The 23674-nt window shown below is 33.1% G+C and overlaps 1 protein-coding gene across 2 annotated transcripts; it reads left to right on the plus strand.

The window, feature by feature from the left end:
* Positions 1–346: 346 nt before the first annotated feature.
* Positions 347–9747, plus strand: LOC127831946 (alpha-tocopherol transfer protein-like). Of its 2 annotated transcripts, none has more exons than XM_052357032.1 (8): positions 347–456; positions 4184–4333; positions 4701–4860; positions 5318–5379; positions 7759–7967; positions 8568–8678; positions 9054–9177; positions 9516–9747. In XM_052357032.1, the coding sequence occupies exons 1-8, from the start codon at positions 441–443 to the stop codon at positions 9656–9658; spliced, it is 975 nt and encodes a 324-aa protein (XP_052212992.1). In that variant the 5' UTR covers positions 347–440; the 3' UTR covers positions 9659–9747. The 2 variants fall into 2 exon arrangements, with proteins under 2 accessions (XP_052212992.1, XP_052212993.1); XM_052357033.1 differs by having other exon boundaries at positions 5336–5379.
* The last annotated feature ends 13927 nt before the right edge of the window (positions 9748–23674 follow it).

Raw genomic sequence — 23674 nt, forward strand, 5'->3', positions numbered from 1 at the left:
ATAAATCTTTAAACACGACAGTTGTCTTTAAACTATGACAATATATGTGTAATCTATATATAAGTTGTTGGGGTTCGTTTTAATTTTTTTTACTATATCAGCTGCAAACATCATCAAAATAAAAGTGGCGTCCTTTAAAAAAAGTATGCTGTTTATATAATTTTAACTATGTGCTCGACATTTTAAATGCATGAATTAAAACTAAATTGTATCTGTATGTACGCTGTTTTTTGTCGAATAATTATTGTGCACAGTAAGGTAGACTAAACTCTATACCTTACGTAACGATTTTAAACCTGTAACTGCCGGTAGTTGTTTTGTAAGGCTCGCGCGCGCAGGTTTATATTTCCGATTATTGTTTTCGCGTAAGATTAAACGTGCAGCTGATAACGTTTACCTTGAGTCAAAGCAGGAGACTTGTTATTTAAAAGTGACAGAGGATGGCAGAAAAACAAGGTTAGAACACATATTTATTTATTTATTTATGTATTTATTAATTGACTGTTCTTTATTTATTTACGCTTGTACATTTGTTTTTTGTTTTTTTATTTATGTGTAAACTTATTATTTATTTATTTATTATATATATATATATATATATATATATATATATATATATATATATATATATATATATATATATATATATATATGTATTTATTTCTAACTTATTGTTTATTTATTTATTTCAACGTTCGTTCCTACGTTATTTCGGTCGCCGCCCTATCGTTCAGTATGTCGTGCGCTAGAGTCTATCATTACTGCATTCATATTTTTATATTAATCAATCAATTATGAATTAATTTTATTCAAAAATAAACATCATGACGGAAATCAATATTACCACCACCACAAATAATACTCTATGTTTGTTTGGCTTAAACATGCTTATTTCACACGAAAATGTATCTTTTGTATTAAATTATATCAATTAAGTATAATAGTTTATGATAAGAAAATGGTACTCATCCCCGAAGCTTATTCAGTGCAACCACCCTAACAACCATAAACATCCGGCATATCTTTAGCTGGTGATTTTCTGAAGTCATATTATAACATGGACACCCACTTATGAAATATTAACACGAACGTTCGTATTTGTTGCCCGTTATATATGTACAAACAAATAATGTTCACCATAACCAACTGTTACCTACGATATTGTGTTGTTATTTTTTGTGTAAACATAACATTCAACTCAAATGTATAATTTATTTATTTAAAAAACTTCATATTTAAATGTGAGCATTTACAATATAATGCATTGAAACTCCAGCTGCTCCAGACGTATTGCATTCCTAATATACATGCGTTCGTGGTCCTTTATTTATGGAAAGTGACAAATTACCAAAACAGTACGGCAAAATACACACATAGTAGAATAAAGCTTGGGTCAACGCCTTGGAACGGTCAATGCAAAGCACTGTGGGTTTAAACCGGTTTTAGAGCGCTCAACCTCACACTTGGCCCAGCAATATTCACGGTACATATAAGTGTAAATAAAATTTATCCTCATAGCATTACAACTCAAATTAAACAATAAAAAGGGGAATTAAAACACATTCAATTTAATTATCGTTTAATTACTCAATGGTAGGCAGGAGATCAGAGCGTTAAAGTTAAAACTTTTTGAGGAACGATGAAATGAAATTTCGAACAAGTGTCAACTACGTCCCTTCTTTTTACAAAAAGATTTAGGAATATAACATCATATAGTTAATATTTCAGATCATCATCGTGCAAATACAGGAAGAAGCAGCAATATTGGATGTTAAAGAACCGTATTACATTGCTTGGTTGTTTATGTGACCGAAATATACTATGAAAAAACAATTAAAAGAAAATTAATGTTATACCTAAAAAGAATAACCGTATAGACTGAGGCGATTATTTATGAGAAATTATACTAGTAGTGATCTATACACGCGTATATTAATCAAAATAAATACAACGAAGCTTAAAAATCAATCGAGAAACGTCCGTCAGAGATAAAATATTAATTAAGTTGAACGATATATCAGAACTATAAACGCACCAAACAACCGATAAAACACCAATCGTGTGATAACTTTATGATGAATCACCCATACTGTATAATCCGGGAATTCATCGTACACGTGTCCATTTCCTTGAATACGGATGTGAACTGTTTTAAGCCGATTGGACGAAAAGAGGGAATCCTTACATGCTGTACTTCTGATCAAAATAAGCGTTAGGTTTGCCGATCAGTTTTATCTGAATTATAGATATAAGACTTTAAAAATCGTTAAACTGTTTATAGCACTGATAAAGGACGATCTTGAAATGCATTAAAGTGCGGTGACTTTCGCAAATGATAGCCTATGTCATCTGTAACGAAATCTAAATGAGAAGTACATGAAGTCAAATGCAAAATACAGCAAGATACATAGCATGTATTTAACATAAAAAACACTGTTTATGCTTGGTTTACAATTGCATGAAAATATCATCCAAGTCGAATGAATACATTTGTATGTTTACATCAAATAATTTGATAAAGCGACACATTTAAACCTACGACGCGTTTTGGGAACCACAGTTTGGCTCAATTCGTCTCAGTACGTATCTGATATCCTGTTTGATAAACGGAATACATGAATTGTTTATTTCTGTCTGAATCACCAGTCTCGTGTTCAACCTAAGCAAAGGTAAATTCATAATATATAATATGATCGTTAAGCAACATTTAGTATACAGTAAGATGACGAGAATATCCTGTTTAAACGAACATGTAAAAGCCCAACGTATGATTTACAAAATACCATTCATATAAATACAAGAAAGCAATTGATATTAGGCGCGATAACTGCTTCGCAACAAAAACGTACTTTGTTACTTATTATAAATGTGTAACGAAAACCAACGAACTTTGTTAAAAAAGATGACATAATAGCAAACGGAACTGAGGCTGTTGAACTGATATCTAATCCTGGTTGTATTTGTGATCAAGGTAATGTTGTTAACGTCAAAAACTGTTAATACATTATTTGAAGAAGGGGGGGGCAAAACTTATTCACTTGATTTAATAACGTTTAAATTGTGTTATAATTACCAAAGGTATTGCATCATCCAAGTACTTGACTGTTCCGAGCTTTGTATCGATAACAAAACAAGGCATTTTCTCTAATTTTTACTTGATTAATTTTGCCATTGGAGTACCGTTCAAACTGATACAGTAAACAGTGTTGCATTGCACAAACAAAAATCCACTTAATCACTTTGTTTTTGTCCACCAACAATATTGCATTTCGTGTGCGACACAGGTCCTAATCAACATAATTGACATTGGGTAAAATTTTAAAGAAGAATTTGGAATTCCATCACACGGCGACGAATTGTTCTCATAATTTATTCTGCAGGCCTTTTTTACGTGTATCGGTAAATCTAGTCATATAATTATGGTCCACTAATATTTATGATATAACCATCATTGTCTCATCGATGGTAATTTGCATTTCTTCACTCGACCCTTAGTGTTGTTCTCTTGTTAGTTTAAACATATTTTATTTCCAAAATATTCACAAAACTACAAAATATACATAGAAATACAAATACAACTATTTTGAAAAAAGGGTGGGACCTAAAGTTCTAACAACATTATTGGTGGTCTCTCCCTGACCTCTTGTTGTTTTGTTCTTTCTTAATCTGCATAGTTAAATTGCTCTATTTCTAGCTTCAGCTGCTGTGTGGCGCGATAATACCACGTGATTATAACGTTGCATATAGTTGACTATTTGAAGTATGCATAAATACGCTTTTACACGTATAATTACAAAAAAATGTTTATTGACACTTTATATTTATGATCCGTTCACATTTTTTTAATACAGCATTATATCCACATTATGTATCAATTTGTGAATGAATGCATTTGAAAATCCGAAATCGTGATTTTGACCAAAGTTCTTAAAGAACATTAATATATAAATAACTACTCCTATAAGTGGCAAAATAAAAATCTCAATTTATATAAAAGTTTCGCGCAAAATGATGTAATGATTAAAATGCAAACAAATCTTGAAATGTATCTTGTTTATGCATAAAATATGGTTCAGTGACTGTACCCCTTAAATATAATTTGAAAAATTCCAAAAAATCATTGTGTTTGCAATGTTAAAAATGTTGAATGGTTATTTAAGCTTGATACTTTTTCTTTTGCCAGATGACGTCATATTTGTAAGCAACCTTGATAGCGCCGGTAAGAAGAAGGCAAATGAAGAGTTAAATGAGTTGAATGATAAGGATAGGGAGTTAGCAGTGCAGAGCCTTCGATGGTGGGTTTTACAACAGAAATGGCTCCGGGCACCCACTGGTAAGGCCTCTAATGATCTATAATGTCTCGGGTAGATGGCTAATTAGGTCAAAGCTGTATAAGTTGCTATTTACAGAAATTCCAGACGGTCAATGACCCATGTGTACATAAAATTCATCTAATGTTTGGAAAGCGATGATCACTAGATATTATTGATATTTTAACAACACTTAGCTTGAATAAAAAATAAAATTAGTATGTATGTGAAACACAAACATTGAATAATACAGTTGTTGCCATGTTTTATGCACACTACCTTCTACCGCAAGTCCATACAATTTTCATGGAAACTTATACGTACGATGTAAATGGATTCCCATCAGACGCATGTTAGGAAATGTTTTGTCATACGTATTTCTAAATTTAGATTTCGGGTTTCTACTACGGTTTCTGCGCGCCCGGAAGTTCAGCCAACTTGGAGCCCGGGAGAGGTTTGAAAACTACTGGAAACAGAGGACAAGGTCACCCGCCTGGTTTCGTAATGTGGTCCCTACAGACAAGACTCTCATAGAAATCATAAAAACAGGGTAAAAATAAATATGAGATTTGTATGATCTGTATGACAATCTATGTTTGTACATATTAACTTTGTACTTTTTGTTAATAGATAATGCTGATTTCAAAACTTAATCGTTACTATCATCGATTTGAACATATTTGCAAGTAAAATTAGTGTATTTGTCTTCTAAGACTTTAACATATATTTAACATTCTTTTTTGTGGTATTTTTATGCTTAAAATTAAAATCATCACATAGAGATGAATAATATAAACTGGGTGTTATTTTAGCATTCGTGAAACAGCTTCTGGTGTTTTATAACGATGGCCAGTTTTTCCACCTATTCGTGTATTTTTTCCGCATTGAAATAACAACCTTACTGTCAAAAAGCATTAATCCTGTCAATTGAAAGTATGCTTACTGAAATCATGATCTTTAAACACGCTAGAATATATGTTATAATATATGTGTTTTCTCGTGTTCAGATTTTACTTGATTCCCAGGGCCAAGGACAAACACGATCGGCGTTTGATCATCGACCGTAAAGGTATTTGGAGTATCTGTAAATAAATATAAAGGGAAAATTAAACAATACTCCCAACAGTTTGTCATTTATGTATAACGTTATTTTAACTTAGCATTGTAAATGTAATATAATAATCATGGACAAAAACAGACGTTTCAGCGCAAACTAAATGGTTTTTTGATTGGCGATGCAGACGTGACAAACTTAATATAAAACATTTATTTCACCAGTGTTCTAAATATGACAAAGTTTTCATAATGCATTTGATTTATCTCTGTTTGACTGTTGTGCTAAACCAGACGTGTCAGCGCTAATTACATGCGTTTGTTGATTGGGGATATAAACGTGACAAAATTATTACAACACCTTAATTTCACCAATTTTCTAAATATGACAAAGTTTTCATAATGCATTTTATTTATCTATATTCGGCTTTTGTGCTAAACAAGACGTGTCAGCGCTTACAAAATAATTCTGTTGATTTGGGATGTAGACGTGACCACATTAACACAAAATCTGTATGCAAACAGTATGCTCAATATGACAAAGTTTTCATAATGCTTTTTGGGCTGTTGTGCTTAACCAGACATGTCCGCGCAAAATGCGTGTATTTATTGGTGATGTAGACGTAACAAAATTAACACAAAACCTTTATTTCACAACTTTGCTAACAATTACAAAATCTGTATAATGCATTTGATGTATTTTTTGTGGCTGTTGTTCTTCACAAGACATTGGATATAAATAGCCAATATTTTACTGATGTGTTAGCTATGTCAAACGGTATTAATATTGTTTGTTCACTGACAACTGACAACGCTATAAACACAAGGATTCGTTCTTGTGCTAAAATGTTAACTTACAAATGCTTATATTTACTGGTGCGCTACATGGCAGAGTTAATACGATTTTTATGTCTCACTGTTGTGCTAAACACAACAGAGCTTACAAAATGTTTTTGTTTCACTGGCGCGCTAAATATAAAAGGGATATCCACATACATTTGTTTTGCTGCTGCGCTTGTCATGGCAGAAATAACAAACTGACAAAAATAACAATATAATTTTTAAATGGTCTACAAAATATATTTATTTTATTGACAAGAAAGACAGCAAAAGCTAACACAATGTCTTTATTTCATGGGTGTACTTCGAAGGACTAAGCGCTTTTTCAATTCTTGTTGGCCGATATTTTCATAGTATGTTTTTCTTGCAAATTATATCCGCCAAAAGCAACCAAAAAGATACGGAACATTAAGCCATGCGCTTTGGAGAGAAAACAAGTAGGGTTGTCGGTCGGTTGCTCACGAAATAATTCATTCCAATGATTAACAATGAAATTTGATTCTGTGTAACCCCTACTGATACAAGAACAATAAAGACTTCTGTTGATTCGGAATAAAGTTGCAATTTACTAATAACAGGTAAGTTTGTTGTAATATCTCTTAGTAATTTTATCTAGTTTTCTCTCTTTCTTTTGCGTACTTTTCATGTTGTTATGAGTGTGTTTACTTTAAAAAATAATGAAATTTAAAGTATTTGAATTAGTTTGCACACACATCACGAATTAAATGGTATAGTTTTGTTTTTATAGCAAGCGTTTCTCGGAATATGCGCACATTTGGCCCTTGGTTACGCAAAGTACATGTGTAATTTCTGGAGACCGGTAAATTTAAAGTGTTCTGAAAAAGCTTACAAAATGTCATTGTTTCACTGGTGAGGTTGTCATTATAAGACTTATAAAATGCCTTTGTTTCACTGGCGGGCTAGAATTTACAAATGCTTGAAATTACCCGAGTGGTTCACTGGCGAGATAGACATGCCACATATTGCAAAATCCGTTTGCTTTTTCTTGTGAACAATGCATGACACGCCTAAAAAATGCTTATGTTCTACTGTAAGCTAGACACGGAAATCGAAGCAAAATGCCTTTGTTTAGATAGTTAGCTTAACATGACTAGCGAATTACACTCGTCAGCTAGACACGAAAAGCAAACATAATGCCTTTTTGAAATGATGTACTAAACATGACAAAGAGCATAAAATGCTTTTGTTTCACTTGCTGGCTAGACAAGACACTGTGTAACAAAATAACTGGGCCTCACTGGAGCTGACAAGCGAAACAAAAATAACCTAATAAACTGTAGGTATATATGTGGCAAAGCATACACAAATGTTTTTGTTTCACACGTGTGCTAGAAATGAAAACGATATATGTCACTGGCCTACGAGACATGCCAAAGCTTCTTCATAGGTGTGCAGTATATGACTCTGCGAGCAAAATACAGTTCTCCATGTCACTGTTGAGCTAGGCACGTAAAAGCTGTCCAAAGTCGTTTGTTTCATTATGATTCATTATGCTATGATTAAGCTAATACAAAAACTTGTTTTATTTTAACAGGTGTACTGGACATGACAACGGTTAAAAACGTATGGGGTATTGATAACGTCTTTAGGGCCATTTGTCTCTTGTGCGACCACTTAAACAGGGATGAAACCGTTCAAGTCCACGGCCTCAGTGTCTTCATTGACAACACAGACGTCACCATGGGCCACTTCAGGACGTTGATGGGACAGGAGCAAGGACGAAATATTATGGATTATTATCAGGTGTGCACTTGACATCATTGTCTGAATTTAAATCATATAATTGAAACTTATTTTAATTCGGTAAAAATAGTGGAATCTCTATAATTCATTAAATATTATACTAAGACAAAATTTTCGACAGATAATTTAAGATAACCAACACTAATATTGGTGTTTGTGTTCATGCGATATGCTTATACTTTACATTTAATTGTTATTCTTATCGCTAAGGGAAATGAAATATATTTAATGTCTTGCTTTGTCAAGTAAAATACGACAAGATGTAAGGATCTTTTTACGTTTGATGACAAACATCGTATTTTTTCAACACCGTTATCTATGAAGAGCACAATATTATTATTAAATTACAGATTATTCGATCGTTATGAGCATAGCAAAATATAAATAATATTGTTATAAAGTTATACACATTTGTTTTTATTATAATTCTTTGCAATATAAAGGATTATTAACACTCAAGAAACATTATAGGACGATAATTTTTTGTCAACACCACTGGATTTTATTAAAGGCAAGTGACCGATAGCCTACTAGTATAATGAACATGCAAGACGATAATATAAAGCAAACACATACAGTATTGTATATGTTCGTGTGTAGAACTCATTGCCTGCGAGGGTAAAGGGGGTCCATCTGTACAATGAATTGGCGCTCTTCGATGCTGTCTGGTCGCTAGTAAGCCCCTTATTGAAGCAGAAGACAAAGGATCGGGTAGGGATTTGATTGAGCAGATGTTGTGTAATGCGTTTTTGATGTTTGTATACATAATTTACACTTTCTTAAATATATTCTCTTATTTGAAGCACTTCTTTTACACAGAGGTAAATCCCGCCTCTTTCCTTTTTTTCTTGAGATGTTTGTTCGTCCGTCGAAGATTGTTAAATTGTATATATAGGCTAGTTTGCTATCGCTTTCTATGAAGATAATACAACGCTTTTTTATTATAATTTTGTAAGAGACTGAACGTATACTTCCGATTTATGGTTCATCATTTTTGTATGATGCATTGTTACCCATTTTTGCCTTCTAAAGTGCTTCGCATAATCATTAACACGCAGTAATGGGGACCTAACATATGTATTGCAGATGCGTTTGCACGGTCATAATATGACCAAATTGTACGACGAGTTGGGCATGGAGTGTTTACCGACGGAGTATCTCCCCGACGACTACGACGGACCGTCGGCTGGAAGCTGTCAGCAAATCATTGGTACTTATTTGGTAAAATATGTAATGAATGGTATTAAGGAAGGTTTTGTTGCGGCAAAACCCATTTAAAATTGAAGTACTTTATAAAAGATTTCCACTGCGAGTGACATGTATCGGTGTGTCAAATGTATGTTGCCTAAGTATTAATGATGCAATAATTTAAGAGAAGTGAACTGAATACAACATTGGGTTTTGTAACTGGGCGGTTAAACTATTTTTATAAGATACCAACCTTACATTTTTTGCAGCGCAAAAAAGTAAATAAAAGTTATGCACAATTTCATGAAATTAAGTTGTATAATAATCACAAAATGGAGCATAAATCACTGTGTGTTTCAGACGACATGTTGTCCGACTTACAGTGCCCTGAGTTCTGCAACTACATGAAGGATCTCTCAAGCGAAAAATATGGCGTCGACCTTGATCATCTCAAACAGAATGATGCACCTGTTGCCTCGTTCAGAAAACTCAATGTTGATTAACATTAATTGCAGTGGCTTATGAATGTTTAACTTTTATACATAAAGTTTTTTTACAAATAAAAAGCAATGGAATAAAAATTTCAAGAGTGTCTTATCGATCGGAGCTGTGTTTTATAAACGTTTGAACAACTTAGATGGTAATAAATTAATGATGTATATTATAAGGTATTGCATTGATTTTACATGTGATTCCTGTGCTTATAATTGTTGCTAGTAGTTCATTTATGAATACGATCGAAGTGTTAAAAAGTAACATCTGTGACGAATTTTGTATTGATTAAGTAAACGTATTCCACGTGTTAGTGTTTTCATCTAGGTTTTACGCAATATAATGTGCTTGCCATATCCGCCTAAAATGGCATGAACTATATTGTTTAATTAATTGTGTGGATATTTGTGTGTGTGTGGGGTGGGGGGTGTAAAAAATTCACTTGCATATTTTATTGTTTCCCTTTTGAGACTCTGACCAAAAAAAAGAATGCTTTACTTAACTGTACCTTAACAAAAACTAAATCACTGAAGGCACTAACGTTGCTCGCTATTGTGTCAACAGTATTATAGAACCTCACTTTGGTGTTATCTCAAATTCGGTCCTTAAAATCAACGAGCGACCACGGTGCGTTGAAGTAGTATTTATATATACTATGTAAATGCATTGCATTTGGTTGTGCCTAGTACATGCAAATTCGGTCAGTTCCATCATCACTATTATAGCCGTGGTCATCATCATCATTATCACCATCGTAGTTGGCATAATTCAACATCATCATCCTCATCATCAAAATCACTGTCTTCATCATTTTAATCATCATGAAGTTCACCATCCTCATATCTTCACGACAATCATCATCATCGTCATAATTAATACCAGCACAATCAGACGCATTTGTGTTCTCCTCAAACGGACGATCAATATTGTATTCATTGGTAAATACCCACTCCTTTTTTATGAAAATATAAGGAAAACTTATGTCTGGTTACTGAACTATTTCTTTGAAACGTGATATTAATACTCGCCTTATGATGAGGTATACGTCGTGCTTTATACACTGATATGTGTGTTAAATTGATAATAATAAGATGACGGTTAAGAAATTTATGACGATAAAATCTTGATATTTAAGACGATGGAGAAAATGGCGGTGATGGTAGTATGGTGTTGTTGTTGTGTGTTTTTGTTGTTGTTGATTGTGTTGATGATGATGTTCTGCGGCGGATGATGGTGATGGTGAATATAATACATAATCTTTATATAAAAAAAGGAAGATAATGAAAGGGATTATGTACCACTTTTTATTTATGATCACTAACAACAAAATGTAATATAGAACACAATGCATGGTGTTAAATTGCAACGTTTGGGTTGAGAACAAAGAGCGTTCCAAATGGAACGTACTTTGGTGTTGAACACCAATTATGGGTTGACACCAAAATGAGGTTTTATTCAATAACAACATTATAAAGAAGTGAAACTCCAGTTGCTGGAGCAGTATTGAATTCTCATTATAAACAATTAGTTGGTCCTTTATTTAAGGCAAGTGATCAATTGCCAAAACAGTACAAAACAGCACAATACAAACAACATACATAACACATAAAAGAATAAAGCTGGGGTCACCGCCTTGGAACGGTCAATTCAAAGCATTGGGGGTTTAAACCGGTTTTAGAGCGCTCAACCTCACACTTGGCCCGGCAATATTCATGATACATTTAAGTGTAAATAAAATTTAACCTCATAGCATTGCAACTCAAATTAAACAATAATAAAATGGAATTAAAACGCATTCAATTTAATTACCATTTAATTACTTAATGGTAGGAAAGAGACCAGAGCAACAGAGTTACAACTTTTTGAGGAACGATGAAATCAAACTACGAACAAGTGTCAACTACATTCCTTCTTTATAGAAAAAGATTTAAGAATATAGCATCATAAAGTTAATATTTTAGATCATCATCACGCAAATACAGGAAGAAGCAGCAATAATGGGTGCAAAAGTTCCATATTACATACCTTGGTTGTTTATATGACTGCTAAGAAATAAATCAAACAAGAGACGCCGGTAAGAGAGAAAATCAAATAAAAATTGAACGCTATAAACCCAATGACCTATGCATGTAGATTTAAACAGTGATAGTTGGTTGTATGACGCAATATAGAAGCGATGACGTCACAAATATCAATGTAGCCAGGCACAGAGAAAGAGTATCATATGACGAAGACACGATGACGTAAACAAAATCCAGGGGAAGTACTGTAAAATAAAAATAAAAAATATTAAAGAGGCGGTACTGTAAAATTGAATTACCAATAAAACAAGCTTAGGTGATTGAATATTTAAGAATCAAACGTATAAAATGGTAATTCCTTTAATGATTCCAAATTTTAAGAGAAGAAAGATGGCTGTATATTAATGACCTCATTTTTTTGTTTTAGTTTTCAATCGTATTGTTTTAAGTAAGCAGTGCATATTTGTTTGTCATTGCATTTATGTCAGCAACTAAGAACACGAACTAACAAAATAACAAGTTTGTACGACTTTGATTTAGTATAGGTTTACAGAGTGGCATGAATCACAACACACCACATTTGTAGATTGTATATGCTCAGATGCTTAGAATAATTTATTTTGTGACTATCTGGGTTCAAAATTGCAATGGCATACCTCACCGCATTTGTAGCACACTATCATCGACCCACGTCGATGTGGCTGCGAATATGTCTGCACCGTTGATGTTATGCGCTCGACCAAGTCGTGTTCCATTCTTCTCATTGGGCTTCAACTGCTCCTTCGAACCATCACATTTGATTTTACAGATAGCTCCTGTTGATGTCGCTTTGCTGAAAACTTCTAGGCTTTGCTTTTGAACAAAATCGTAACTAAACTCTCCAGTTCAGTATTGCTCTCTCTTTTCATAGATCAAACTGTATCAAACACCGGTTTTATTGCAGCGATCAAGTTCAGCTGGACTCTCCTGTTTCAGGACTATATGGGACAAAGTAAAAGTCCACATTCCCTACTACACTGTCCTGATGTTAATGTCCATGTGCATCTTTCAGACTCTTTAACTCAGCTGTCAAGGCCAACTCGCCATCAGCATTATCTTTCTGGGTGAAATCAATCCGACCGATTAATTCAGCAGTAACAATATTAACCTCTCAAAAAATGTACAATTAATAAGAAGTAATATTAACCGAATAAATACAATTACGACTTCAACTTTTTTGTTACGAAAACTACTACATAGAGGATATTTGTTCATGTCAGTGTAAGATCGTTTGTTATTTCACGAGTGATCATAGAAAATATATTTTCACGAGTGGCGCATTCACGAGTGAAAATGTTATTTTTCTATGATCACGAGTGAAATAACAAACGATCTTACACTGTCATGAACAAATTTTCTTTTATGCCCCTTTTTCAAGAAAATAATTAACAGCTGTTTCCCTTTTGCTAAAAAGTTACCCTTTCTCGGAGTTTCTCCCGTGGCGTGCCTCAATACATTTCAAAACACAAAATGACGTCATTATACCAGCGAAATTCTCCAGTTAAACTCTTTTACAATGTAAATAAACAGTGAAAAGGCATCAAATAAAAAGAAAATGTGTTGGAATCGGTGGAATGTCGATTTTAATTCACTCGTGATCATATAATATATATATATATATATATATATATATATATATATATAAATATATATATATATATATATATATATATATATATATATATATAAATTATTTATGATAATCTAAAAATAGAAAAAGGAGTTCCGAAAATTTGTTCTTTTCACCGATGAAAATAACAATTCTTTCTTTTCACTGCCGTTCGTTCACTGCAGAAATGTCATATTTTATCATTAGGTATAAAAGAAATCTTCACTATCCGCAAACTAATTGTATCTTCATAAGGCCACTCTTTATCCCAAATCAAAGTGTCGAGGTCTTTAACACGTTCATACTGACCCGTGAACATGCGCAATTACCGCACCCATACTGTCAGAATCCTAACTGTTACCCCAGTTTGGTCATAACCCAAAAACCTCTAATCCCCATTGACTGATACAAAGGATAATTGACTGTGAAAGACAAATAAACATTGCAAACTTGTCTGTCGATCTGTTGAATTGTTCGGTCTCGACCGTATTATGTACGAAATGCGACCAGCCAATTATGACAAGTTATTGGAACCAGGAAGGCCAAAATAACGAGACGCACAGAGATCGAGCAAACAAGCCCCGAAACACAACAAGCTTAAAAGTTTCACAGGTCGCAAATTTGTAACTTGTGCGTCCTTGGAATTCGATGAAATGGCTAAGACTGTGAATAATTACAACCCATTTATTTTGTGATGTTGTTTGCCTTATCCCTAGTACAGTATAGTACACTAATTAGGCATTACGAAATGCTAATACAGAGACATCACCGTTATATTATTTCTAATAATTTGGAATAAACTCGAGTGCATCCTGCAATTAAATAAACATGTTGTGTATGTTCTTATATTTAGTTATTAATATAACTATACTTTATGATGAGCATTATTATTTATTTGTTTATTTTATTAATAACTTTTAATGATTGACCATTTCAACATTTCATCATATCATGTTGCTTCAAGAATCAAAATCAATGACATAGAATACACATTGTCACAATTTACCGACGCATCTATACTCTTGGATGGCTATGTTGCATCTCTAAATGAAACGTGAGATGTATTGTCACACTTTCTTCCCTTCTCAGGGTTAAGAGCTATTTTCGACAATACCTGGATAGGTTAAAATAAGTTTAGCACCGAAAGCATATAAACAAGATCGAGATTAAAAATCGAATCAACACACATTTGACAGACCTTGCTTAACATTTCACATTTATTTTAAAATATAGAACAAAATTATGTTGACAAAAAGTTAAAATAAGCCTTATTGCAAGTCTTGTCTAGTAGGATAATAATACCGCTAGGAAAACAAGTTATTAAAACTTTAGCATTACCAGTGTTAAATAATCTCTTTGTTTCCTTGCTAAATCCACATAAATATATCTTAACAGAGATCAATTAACTTTTTTAAATACATCATAACATAACTTTTTAAATCTTCATCGCCCACGTTAAAATTTTGAGACTGATATGAATGTTTATTAAAAAAAACTGGTTTATTTTAAAATGTCAGATTGGTTATCAAATACAACTCCATTTCAATCACTTTATTTGTTCATAGTTTTTATCGTATAATTGTATTTTTCAATATAATCCAGTCAGTCTTACATTTGGGGTAGAACTAATTGCAACAGAATTTTTCTTTGCATAGAGTGAAAGACATCACTGAAATGGTTTTCCACAAAAAAGTCCCACGCATTTTGTGAAGCATTATCACGGACATTTTTGTTAAAATCGGTTCAAAGAAAGATTTTATATAGACACATAAGACTTCCGTACTAAAAGTTTTACCCAAAACGCTCAGAATTATGACGTCACTGGAATGTAAACGTCATAGTTCAATAATGGCTGCGCCTTTGAAAACCGATTGTTTTTATCTAAGAACATTTGTCATTTTTCTTTTATGTCATTAAATAAGTCGTCGGTAACACCTCGACGGTATGTAAATCATTATATATTAACAAGTTTTTGATATATGAGAAGGAAAAGTACTTTAAGAAATGTATTGTTGAACTTTTAAAAAATTGTGACCCTATCCTTGAGTGACCCGAATCGACGCTGCCCTAATTCGACGCCATTTTTGTTTTGCCTCTGTTTGATACATAAGCGACATCCGTTGACGTCATACAATAGCACATGGTACACTACGCACAATTTACTATAGTTGTTTTTTGTTATGTGGAAAATAGCGGGTTAAAAGGTAAGATATTGTTGATTGGTTTGCAATTAATGGATTTTTATGTATTTTACTTAATGCAAAACTTTTGAACACTTTACACACAATTGTCTTTGTAAATAAGACCGTGGGATAATGCATCGGTTTCGTTTTCAAAAGTTCACTATTTCATTCATAAGTCACGTGACTGCCATTTGACGAAACATCGTATAAATAAATTAATTTTCACTATGAAAAAGGTGTACGCGTAAACTTTGATTTGAAGCCCGGATATGTTTTTGGTTATGCTGTAATACAATTTTAACTACATGTAGCAAGTATTTATGTTGGTAATTGCATCTAATGTTTATTACTTATTTTCATTTATTTAATTATAAATGTAGGTTCAACAAAAGAAGTACAGGTTATATTCACCTACTTCCATAAACACAGCTTATGACAAAGGGTTGCTGACAGGGGCCCCTATTAAAACCACTGCCAGAAAGTATGGCATCCCAAACTTAAAAACCTTAATTGATTTAATTAATTTCAGTTCCATATTGCTTTTACAGTGATACAAATTTAAGTACAACAATCAAGAGCTAAGATTTTATGCATTCAGTCTCCCCAGGAGTGATATTTACATTGAAATCAGGTAACCAATCAGATGCGTCGTTTTAGGACACTCTCAACAAATATGGCCGCCGTTACATAGACTTGGGTCATTTCGTTTTACAACGTATTTTTGTTGATAACACCATCAATTGAATTTAAAATGTGTAAATAAAAGGTAAATGTGTAATGAAATAACACAAATAATTACATAAATCCCTATATTGAGCAACAAAACTTCAACAAACTGCTTGTATGCGTCGAAATTGGGCACTCGAGGATAATACAAGAAAGATGTTCATTTATCTGTGTTTTTAATGGTAAAATGATGTTAAATGATTTAAAGATGATTGAAAAACAAATTTTCAGTTTAGTTAACACATTGAATGACTGAAATTATTTGCTTTAAAAAGGATTTTTTTACTCTCACACGTCAACCGCTCGTGCAGTTTTTTTTCTACGAAAGGCCATTCGGGTCTTATTTCAGCATAAGCATCTATTTTGAATTTTACAAAAATTACTCTAATAACCAATTTAATCGCTTCATTTTTGCAGTTGGACTGTGCATCATAGATCGGCTGATTATTTTCTAGCCCATACTGTTACAATATGTGAAGAAGGAAACATTTAATCCATTTTATACAAAGGTATTCCAATACATTTAAATTGTTGTTTTTGTTTTTAAGATTCTTATTTTATGTTCAACATGTTATGACATTAAAGATCCAGCTTAATAGACTAATGCTTTTAGATTGGCTATAAACACTTAAACAAATATTTTTATGAACATACAATTATAGGAAAGTTATTATGTTGTGATAGGTGGTCAAATTGTGTGCGGGGGCTAACATATCGGTGTCCAGGATCGTGCAACGACGATGACAGGTACATTTGCAGAAATATTCAAAGATATTATTTTAAACAATAGTTATATAAAACACGAAACATATAAACATAAAATTAGTAAACAAATTTAATAATGTACTCATTCGCTACTTACTTAATAATTGGAATTCAAGTATGAAATGAACATATTTCATTTAAATGTTTCAGTGTGATGGATACACTCGTGCTGTTAAAACAACCGCCTCTTTGAATACTACGAAGGTTCTTTTGAGGTAAACTTCTTCATTAAAACCACAAAACTATTATATTAAATATATTTGTTTCGATCATAAGTAGCTTTTTTTCTTCGTTTCACAACTAATAAAACACGATCTTATAATCAAAAAGAAGTATTATTTATGATGGCGTTTAAAATTATGTTATTCAAATTAAAATATATTTCTTTATAAAAAATGTAACATTGCTATTTCTACGTTCCCGTTATAAAACATGCTCCCGGATGCCGATATCATCCTTGTCCGATAACAATTTGTTATCAAAAGAAGTTAACCATGTATTCTCTATGTATTATAACAGTGGTAATTTGGTTCCTTTAAATATTAACAATTATATTATCATCAGCGTTTCCGTTTAAGCCTTCGGATGCTAAACTGTCATTAATGAAGTGGAGGACAATAGTTGCATACACATATGACAAAAAAATGCCTACTTAAATTAGAATAAATATAATACTTCTTTTTAATCTTGCAGATCTTGGATATATGCAGTATTTGTCATGAATGCTTTGATGACAGTACCCCAACAGCCCGTCTTGGTCCAAATGGATGTCAAACGCTATTTGACATAAACAGTAAAAGAGAACTTCAGTTGAATGCTGCACCGGATGACATCGTCCATGTTCAGTGTACAAAAGAGTTCACACGGCCTGTCAAGGAGCAGGATATATCTGTCACTAAGAATGTGTCACGTGTGTTACGCTCTTACAGTCAGTTTGATTTCAAAGAAAATTGTTTATTTGTGCAAATCATGCTAAATTTTCTTTACAAACAAACACGAGATCTAGAGATACATATCCCGTAAGAATTTTACACTTTTAGGAATCTATTGTAGATGTCTGCAAAAAAGGAAAGATGAGTGGTCAACAGCAATTTTGGCTCGTCTGTCCCACGTCATTGACCTTCCTGCAGCAGAAGCCATATACCACCCGTCGTGAAGTGTGAACTTCAAAAACAAGATCGGCAAGAGATTGTAAGGACAAGCACACTATAAACAACAATATGCGAGAAAGAAATCCATTTGCACAAGACAAGACAAATATCTTCGCAGCATTGATTCAGGTTTGGTCGCCGACTCTTCAGTCAATGTAGATACTGCCAAAAATATTGGAGAAAATATTTTAAACACTATGGTTGGAAATTATATTCAAGACTTTGCTTTTAAAAGGTCCATGATAGCTATATCGTTGGTTGGGAAAAATGGTACAAAGATGTCAACAGGAGGGCACATTCATATCGACACACAGCTTCTTTTTCAACGACTCACAAGCGTAGCTGATAGATTTGTTGATGATGTTGAAGATATATTCCACTATGAACTTTGTGGAGTGCCCTCAGCATTGTTTGATGGTTCTGGCCTACCTAGAGAAGCCCAAAAGGCAACACTGGCTGAATATATTTGGAAACAATGCGATTGCAGATCTATTAAATCACAAAAACAACGTCGCAACAACGTTTGCTTTTGATGGCGGATCTCTCCTGCACAAACTGATATGGAACAAAGGAAGCATGTTTGGTGAGATTTGCCAGGGCTATCTCGAGTTCATTAGAAAAAACTCTCAAGGAGATCCCTGTGTTGTCTTCGATGGCTATCCAGAGAGTCCAACAACCAAGAATACAGCACACATACGGCCAACAAAAGGCATATTTAGCCAAGCGGTTGTATTTTCACTTGACACTCCGTGTAAAATAAAGAAAGATGTTTTCCTGACAAATCTTCAAAACGAACAGTAATTCATCTACTTGCTTGGTAAATACTTGAGCAATCGCTATGTTGAAGTCCATCATGCCAATGACGATGCAGATACTAACATTGTGAATATCGCTATTGAAAGGGCATAAACAAAACAAGTAGTCCTGTTTGGAGAAGATACATATTTACTTGTGCTATTGTGTCATCATTATAAAACTTATCTTCAGAAAATAACTTTCAGATCGGCGTTACAAAAAATAGCCAACACGAAGAGAAGGAATGGGACATCGAAATAAAAGACTGTTTGCTATATTTTGCCATTACTACATGCTCTAACTTGGTGTGACGCGACCTCAAGAATGTATGGCATAAGCAAGTAATCTGCATTGAAGATGTTTTGGAAAAGTGAAATGTTAAACTGACAATGCCTCGCTTTTAATGAAGCTACCGATATCAAAACCATTCAAGAAAATGATGAGCAGCTCATTGCCATGCTGTACGGAACAGAAAACCCGATTTCACTTGACAAATTGCGTTTCAAAAAGTTTTCTGTAAAAGTAGCTAGCAGCAAATCTCATGTCGAAGTCTAATCTCTTCCACCCACCTCAGCGGAAGCGAAGTTCCACTCTTTAAGGGTTTACTTTCAGACCAAGGTATGGATTGGCGACAAGGAAAGGGAAAGAATGCTTCCTCTGAAATCTTTACTGCCACCGGCACCTGACAAATTGCTTCCCATCATTCACTGCAACTGTAATGCGAAAAATGCACCTGTAGAAAACATGGTATAGAATGTTCTAAATGTTGTGGTGGATGCAGGGGAGTATCGTGTTCAAATTCTGTAAAACCTACAGAACTGGACATAGATGAAAATGAGACTATTATGGAATGAAATATTTGCTAGATTGTCGGTATGTTAGTGTACATAGATACAAAGTTTCTCTAATCTTTAATGCAATGATAGGTACACACGTTTAAGAATGTGTATACTGAATATGCTATGCAATCAATGATTTGGTTCCAAAATGAAACTGATTTCCTTTCAGTTAGAATTTATTGATTTATGTTACTTGTTTTTCCTCATATGCATGTGGTACAGAAAATTGATCGATGTTTGTATACATCCATAAAAGTACTATATATTACATGATGAGGTTTGAACCTTAATTTGTTGCTGAAAAAATATACGCATACATGTCTATCACTAGGAAGTTTTGTATAAGCCTGACAAAAATATGTCAGAGCAAATTTTTAGTTTGCATAGATAATATATTTAAAATTAAAACCGCTTGTTATTGACTATGTAACTAGTTGTGTAGGTGCTATTTTTCAATACCTTATTAATCAATGGGGTTTTTAAAGCCAAATAAATATATAACATCACACTATTGATATGTGCCAATAATATAATTTACATGTATATTCATATTATGTTAAATAGTTTGTATTTATATCCTTTTTGTTGCAAACATTTATTCAGTGGTCTTAAGTATGTAAATAGTGCACTGTTTGAAAAAAGTGTATAAGTCGGTGGGGTAATTTGACCCCGAAAATAACAATTTGAAATAAAAAATGCGCATATGGCCAGAACACATTAATAAAATTTAATTGTAAATTGTTTAGTATAATAAATTTTGCTGTTGTAATTCAGAATAAATAGTTAATTCATATTCAATCGTTGTTGTGGACTAATTTTACTAAACCAGTAAGATCACATGAATTTTGCAATAACTTTATCACCCTCTTGTCTAGAACGAAAACAATCTTGTTAATGGAAGCGGGTAAACTTGAGGACCTTTTAACACAGTTACTATATACATATATGTTGTTGAAAATGCAAAAAGAAATTATGTTGCAATAAGTTCTAGGTTTGACCCTTTTTGCAGCTAAACTGACCGGACTAATATTACAAAAACTTTTTCAGGGTTTTACTATTTTGAACCCATTTAGCTCTCGACTTAAGAACGGACCTTTTTAATATTTCGTCCTATATGTTTATGATTGCAGCTTTTAAAAAATTAATATTTTAAACATTATCAACTGTGAGATTTTTTTCTAGTTATTTAATTTCGCGTTTTAGTTGCTGTACATGATTATTAGTCGACTTATTTTTATATGAACTGTAAGATATTGCTGTGAACATTATTTCCATAAGTAAAATGTCAAGAAAATGTTTATCATCAATCGCGAATTGCATGTGTTGGTCTGTCATATCAGTTATGTATTCCAAATTATAAACTGAGACCATGTATTGCTGTGTTGTTATTTCTTTATTTTTGTTAATTGTGTTTAAGAAGTCGATATCAACTACCATACTATTATTATGCATCTATAGACATTTGCCATGGTTGAAATTTGTCAAATGTAACGACATGATTAGATTGGAAGCTAGGTAGAATGTTTACATCGGAGAATGATAGTAGTAAAGGCATTGATAAATGGAGAAAAAAATCAAACATAGCTTGCTGAACGGAGATTGTTCATCGTCATAAGTGTGTATCTGACAAAATTGTGGAGAATCATCAGTGCAGAATCTTCAGCTGAAATTGCTTTTCTGCTAAATTGGACACTGTGAACTTCGATAGTGACTTTAAGCTGACATTGTTCCTCGAGGGCAAATCGGTCAGACATTTGTTACTTTGTTACAGAATTATCAGCTGATTATGTTTATCTCAGAAATATTTGCCTTGCTTCGTTAACTTCGTTAGGTAATCACTTCTTGACAGTGCTCATCTGGGCAAAACGTGCCTTTTCACCATAAACCCCAATATTGCTACGCTGGCCGTTGGTAAAGTTACCGCTTATAAAAATCTCTGACAATTTGACTTGGCATTGTGAACTTGCATAAAGACAATACTATTGGAAAACTCGAGTTTTAGAGTACCCTACACCATAAGAGAAACATTAAAATACCAAATAATATTAATGATAATCTTAAAAAATGTTAATGCTCTGTTTAAAAATAAAATAAGTACTGCTTTCTAAACTCTAAAATGTGGGATATCATTACATAGTAGCAACTTTTGTGCCTAAGAACACCTAATTGTCCCAAAATATGACTCATTTAAAATGTCTTATAGAATGTCTTGGATTACTTTGAAGTCTACTGAAAAAAGTTACACATGACCTTTCAGTGTATAGTGATTTTATTTGATTAAAATTAATTTCTTGATTTAAGATAAGTGTTGATAAAAGTCTTCCAATTATTGTCCTCCACCTCTAGTCGGATTAAAAAAAACGGATTGCTGATCAAAATAGGACTGATACAAAGTGTCTTACAGAATGTAATTTGGTCAAATTGAAGTCAATTTAAATAAGGTTACACATGACCGTTAAGTGCTTATATTTGATCATATTTATTTTCTCGTTTTTATTATAAGTATTTTGTGTAGTCATCAAATTATTTTCAGAATCTTCTAGTCGGATTTGAAAAAAGTTGTATGTTTGTATTGGATTTTAATTTTCATAAGGATATATTTGTTTTTTTTATATATTTTTCATTAAATAATCACCAATTTTATGGTTTTTCTTGTTCGCAAACCGATGTTAATTATGTTATAATCATATTGTTCATACGCATGTGAGCATTTGATTCCATACATTTACTTTAAATGCGAATTTTCGTATCATTGAATATATATACACACACAAACACATATGTGGTCTTTATTCTTTTTCTATCATGTGTGTTGAGTTCGTTTAGGTTTCTCTCATCTTGATATTTTAAAGTAATTGGCCATTTTGAAGAGCCTATTGGTGTACATGTATTGTATATCCATTCTCAAAGCTTGCCACATGTGGTATCGATGATAGCCACCTTGCTTAGACAATGGTTGGCCCCATTGCTTCTATCTGCTGTTGTTTAGGTCAATTTCAGGTCCTGAAGTATACATGTTCGTTTTGTTGTAGCAGCAATATCTTATTAGTTTTACAACCAAACAATTATCATGCCAAGAAAAGGTGTCGGTAAAATTTGGCTCTTGCCAAGAAAATGTGTCAGTAAATTTCTGCTCAAAACTGAAAATCCGTCCATACATTTGATGGGTCTTTAGATGGTACCATGGGCTGACACCGTGCCATTTGTCCTCGTTTTATTAAGCTACGGATTGCAAGACCTCTCAACATTCGCTAAACTTAGATACAGCATATTTACCAGATGAGCGCACCTGTTGTGAAAGTGTTCCATCTCTTAAACTTGATAACACGTTCTTTGTTGAGCATTGGTGACTTTTTCCCGACGTGTGTATTAATGGTTATTATATTTTTTATGTCGATTTTGAAGTAGTTTGGGAAAGAAGTGTACGAACGTTTCAAGGATTATGACAATATCTGGTTAATTTAACATTCAAGCACTCTGAATTGTTTTTTTTTTAATCTTCTAAAGACTTTTTATAGTACACTACAATAGCCAATTATTGAGTAATATAGTAACATAGCACAGAGAATCATCGTTTAATAGTAGGTATCGACATTGTGACTTATAGAAATCTTTTTTCAATATAGAACGCACTGCACAAACGACAAAGAAATCTGCTCTGGCCCGCTAACTAAGTTGGTAGAGCGCTCGGGTACAAAGTCGGGCTACCCTGGTCCTGCTATATGACATGTAAGTGGCTTTCTCCTGAAATCTTGTCTACGGTCATTCTCCTCTACCTCTGATCCAAGTACGGCAGTTGTAAGTACCTGACAAGTATGTGCACCTGTAACTTGTAAACCGATTTACTGATGAAAAGTGTGAGTGGGTTAACTGACAGCCGTAATATGACTAAAAAACCG

This window comes from Dreissena polymorpha, chromosome 5 (genome assembly GCF_020536995.1).
Source record: "Dreissena polymorpha isolate Duluth1 chromosome 5, UMN_Dpol_1.0, whole genome shotgun sequence".
Classification (NCBI taxonomy): Eukaryota; Metazoa; Mollusca; class Bivalvia; order Myida; family Dreissenidae; genus Dreissena; species Dreissena polymorpha.